At 39.8% G+C, this 5,105-nt stretch overlaps 1 protein-coding gene across 1 annotated transcript; it reads right to left on the bottom strand.

Moving 5' to 3' along the window:
- Nucleotides 1-3,915: 3,915 nt before the first annotated feature.
- LOC133689518 (uncharacterized) lies at nt 3,916-4,854 on the bottom strand. Its single transcript, XM_062109377.1, has one exon. The coding sequence runs from the start codon at nt 4,852-4,854 to the stop codon at nt 3,916-3,918; it is 939 nt and encodes a 312-aa protein (XP_061965361.1).
- Nucleotides 4,855-5,105: the final 251 nt, after the last annotated feature.

The following is a 5,105-nucleotide window of genomic DNA, read 5'->3' on the forward strand; positions in this document are numbered from 1 at the left end:
TAAGCTCAGTAATGCTTACGAATAGCTAGTTTTATATTATAATCTAAGTACCTTTACAGCCAAAACGTACCTGAAGATTATGGAAAGAGGTGTTCCGGCGTGTAGAAGAAGTCAAAGAGCAAGAGCATGCTGCAACAACCACCAAATCTGCAGGAACTTAGCTATCCAATATTCAAAGTTCAAATTCAAACAAGATTGTATCTGCTGTTTAAATTTCGAACTATCAGATATACATGCACATGTGTAGGACAACAGTTAGCATTATCATTTATTTAAACCCTCTGTACATGCACACTAAAAGAATGAAATATACAAGACAGTATTCACATATTTCCTCTCTGAGTTCTGCAATTTTATACGGCGGGCTAATTTACTGGTTGTGCAACCAGGTTGATTTTGTGTATGTTTTAGTTCTGGTTCCGCAAAAATCTGCTTCATGTATATTAAAGATGCTGCAAGAACATGAATTTGTAAAAATACTTTACTTCTTATCATCAATATGAAAGGATATTATAAACACCTGCTCTCATCACGATCATTACTACAATAAAAGGACCACTGGAATAAATTGCTTTCGATTGTCACAAGCTAAATCTTTATCATGAGCACAAATCACTTCCCATCCTCTCAAGAAAATATATAATTCATGTAAAATGTGGACAGGAAATCAACAAGCTTGTAAAACTTTATCCCTTTTTCTCTTACCCCTAAATCAAGGAGAAAAGCTCCATCTAATGCTACAAGAAATAAAGTTCATGAGTACGTTTAGGAAAACTTCGAGCTTATTGACGATTTTAACGATCTTCTTCTGTTTTTTTAATTTTGTCTTAAGAGAAAGGATATCTTTGAACTAACGTGTTATCATATAAATAATATATGTACATGGATTTTGGCTTAAGAGAAAGGATATCTTTGAACTAAAGTGTTGTCATATAAATAATATATGAACATGATAATTTAAGAAACCGAGAATTCAACCCTTTGTACATATAATAACGTATCAATCACAAACATGTAAAAATCTTATTATCAAAATAAACAAATGAAAAAAAGAAGAAGAAGGAATAATAACATATGCAAAGTACCAAGTAATTATTTACTTGTAGATACACTGCTCATTTATGCCAAGATGAGACATAAGAACGGCCACAAAAGTAAGTAGCTCTCCTCCTTGACTAAGTGCTTTTGCATGCTCTTTCCATCCACAATGAATCGCAGCAAAAGTTAGCATCTCCACCCACACTTGAGATATCATTTCCCATTTTGTTTCATCTGACCACCCATCCTCTGTCTCCAGCAAGTCCAATGCACTGGCGAGGTTGCGACCATCAGATAGCACTGACCCTTCGGTTTGTCCCTCTTCAACTTGAAAAGTAGCTTCCACGCTGGTTGACATGTACTTTGCTTCACCCATCTCTTTAGGTAGCATAAACGGCATATCACTCCGAAGATACAACATGTAACTAGCTAAAGATCTGCTTATTTTAACAAGAGGAGATTCAGTATGGCCTACGTGACAAAACCAAGTGGCAATGTGCCATAATAGGAAGCTTTCATGAAAGTCTATATCAACCACAGACCAACCAAATTTTTCAAAGCATCCGTTTCTTCTGAGTGCATGATCACCTCTCTCTGCCAATATCATCCTTTGATCATCTTGGCGACTGTATCTTGAACGCATATCTAAGAGACGTTTGAATATCAATTCCTTTAAATAACAATCCACATCCTCTTTCCATCTCCGAAAGTTGTGACCCTTGCTGATAAGATTTCCCATTGGTACACTTTGCTCAATATGCTTATGTATGGCATGTTGGTTCATAGATTCTTTCCACCTTTTTTTATGAATAAGAGACGACAGCCACCGAGAAGAATAAATAAATTGACAAATAGAATCCGTCAATGGCTTCCTTTGCTTGCTAAGCCAAAGCATAGTCCAATCAGAGAGAAGCATCCAAATGACTGAGTAGATATCAAGAACAACAGCTCCTCCTAGCAACAAGTATGATATAATGATATCAATTTTGGAATAGTGAGGGGAGGCGACCATTATCCAGAATGCAAGTTGTCGCACGTCAAAAAAAATCCGCGCGGCGTCGGTTGGCGATTTTTCATTGTCGTTTGTTTTGGTTGGTTCGTTGGAGTCGCCACCTAGTAATTTATTGAAGGCTACTAGGAAACCTGGGTACTGGTCTTATCAGAGATTTGCGGGTAAGGGACTGGTTGTGGTTAGGGAAGGTATTAGCACCCCTAACGCACCCTACCTGAGGTAAGCTGCTTCGTGGATTTGATGTGTTAAAAAAGTTTTAAAAATTCTGTTCTTTCATCGAATTTTAGAAATACGACTTACATGTAAGTTCATAATTCTTTATCCGTGATCAAATCAAAATATTAAATTCTTCTTTATTCTTACAATTTTATCATACAAAAAAAAAACATTCATAAGCAAAGTACAAATCACACATTTCCTTTTCACTATACTTTTCTTTTCTTTCATTTCCTTTTCTTTTTTGGTTCTTTTTATACATCACATTACAAAATTATAAAAAATTAAACACTAAACAAAAATTACATTACATAATTTAAAATTACAAAATAATCCCTAAACTCCAGAAATTGCAGGGAAGGACTTCTGCAAGCCGGAACAGTGTCGCAGGAATAGTGGCGGCGCGTGGGTTCACGCGCCGCCGCCGGAAACTCCAAAAATCAGGGGATCTGGAATGCCTTCTTCCCCTCTGTCTTCCTAAACCGGCGGTGACCTGCAAAAACACCAAAAAACACAACAAACAAGTCTGTTTTGGCCTTGTTTTCAGATCGGCTCCTCTTCCTTCTCCTTGTTCAGATCTGCTGCTCTCTCTGCAAGTTTTCTTTTGTTTCCTCTTCTTCTGCTTCTGCTTCAGGTCTGTGGGCGCTGCTGGGTTGCTGTGTTCGGGGCTTCGGTGTGGAGGAGCCTGCTGCTGTGTGGCTTGGTGGAGGGCGATTTGTGAGGGAGGAGCTGGAGAAGGAAGGCTTTGTTGGGTGCTGCCGGATGAAGAAGGCGCCGCTGCGGCTGGAGAAGGGAGCAGCTGAGAGAGAGGATCTGTGGAAGAAGGCTGGGTCGGCCGGCTGTTGGCTTTGTTTCTTCAGTTTTAGCCGGGGAAGGGAGAGTCTGTGGAGGCTGGCTTGCAGAGGTGGAAGGTCCAGTGGTGGTGGCTCAGGCGAAGAAGGAAGGAACGGCGTCAGGCAGGAAGTCTGTGTCGGTTTGGGTGAGAACTTGAGGAAGTGGGGGGGAAGGAGGAGCTGCTGTGTTTGGGCTGTTTAGGTATGGCTGGGAAAGGGAAGGTTTGAAAAATGGGGGAAGATGAGAGGCGATCTGCTGAGAGGAAAGGAGAAGAGGCAGTGTTGAGGGGGGCTGCTCCGGTTTGTGGGGAAGGAGGGTCAGCGGCCCTCGGGGAAGGAGCTGTGAGGAGAAGATAAAAAACCAAATGGGGGGTGGGGGGCTGGCCAGCCGGCGGCTTGGAGAAGAGATAGATTTAGGGTTTTGTTTTTGTGTTGTCTCTTTCTTCAAATATCAAAATTGCCCCCCTTTTATTTGAGTTGTGGACCAGTATTTATAGGTAAAATATTGCATGGATCTCAAAATTGGTCCCTCAACTTTCTTTCTTTTTTTTTTTGTAAAATTTGATTTTTCTTAATTTTTTTGTATTTTTTGAAAACGAGCAATATCAACGTCGACTCAATGAAGAAAATCAATGATTTTTAAAGATAACGCGTTAAAAGTTGAACGCGTTCCAAATGTCTTTGAAAATTTAAATTCTTTTGAGACGATGCTAAAAATGCTAAAAAACGATGCAAATGTATTAAAAATGTATTTTTTTGGATTTTCAATGTTTTTCGCTATTTTTGGATTTTTCTGAAAATTTATCAAAACATGGGTCAAAAATTGGGTAGCAACACAAGTAATGCAGAGACAGAGAGTAGAAAGTTGATGGAGCGGAGAAAGAGGCGAGGCCGCCAGAAAACCCCTGTCATCGCCTTGGTGAAAAGGACATCAAACATGAAACCCAACTCCACTCCTATCAACTCGAATGCTTCGGCAGCAGACTTGCTCTTCAAGATAATATAGTTGCTGATCATGTGAGTTGGATATGTAACAAGGTAATCTCCATATAGTAACTTCAAAGTTCGGAATAAGAAATGAGCTTCATGGAGATGTTTTGCCTCTGGTCTTATGCCATCAAATCCCAAAACTTCATCGTACCTTGTTGTATCCTTGTTATCGAGTTCATCGCGTGAAATTTTGTGATCTAATTGCTCTCGTAGAAGCTTCCTTTCTTCGTTTGCGGAGTCTCTAAACTTGTTGGAGCTTGCTAACCAAAGAACCAAAACCCTCTCCCCATATTTTATGATTCCAGCAATAAAGATAGGAATAGCTAAATATCTGAGCGGATCCTCGCTCCACCATGACCTCAATGATGCATAAAAGGACATCGAAAGTTGCGTTAATAGCTGAAGCACATGCCTCGACCACAGTTCGTTGTCCTCTACTGCATAGGCAGTAAAAGTGTAAGGGCCACCAAGGTGGACAAGGAGCATCGATGACCAAAATGCCGGGGTGATGCTTTCATTTTTAGTGGTACAATTTGAACCCCCTTGATTGCGAGTAATTGTACCCAATGAAAGAGTTGCCAGCGGGTCAGCTGACGTATATGCAAGCCAAACCAGCGTCCCAAGCCAGATTCCGGCTGTATACTTTCGTCGACTGCCAGCGATGGTGAGGAAAATTTGCAGCCAGAGACTTAGCAAAATCATTGAGCGAAGCTGCCAGTCGTTCCACAATGCGACAACACGTACAGATAAACCATCCACATCCATGTTCGCTCCCCTTCATTATAAGCCAGACATGAACTTTACTTAAAGATATATTAATCAATTAAACAAAATTCTAGCTAATAATCACATGATGCATGAACTGTATTTCAACATATGCATTTACAACATATTTCGTAGTAGTTCATATAAATCACATGTAATAAGACCTCCCTTTATTCATGTTCCGGAAAAAGTGTCACTACGACAACAAATTGATTAAAATATAAATACAGTCAATAGCATATATATATATA

Source organism: Populus nigra, chromosome 3 (assembly GCF_951802175.1).
Source record: "Populus nigra chromosome 3, ddPopNigr1.1, whole genome shotgun sequence".
NCBI lineage: Eukaryota > Viridiplantae > Streptophyta > Magnoliopsida > Malpighiales > Salicaceae > Populus > Populus nigra.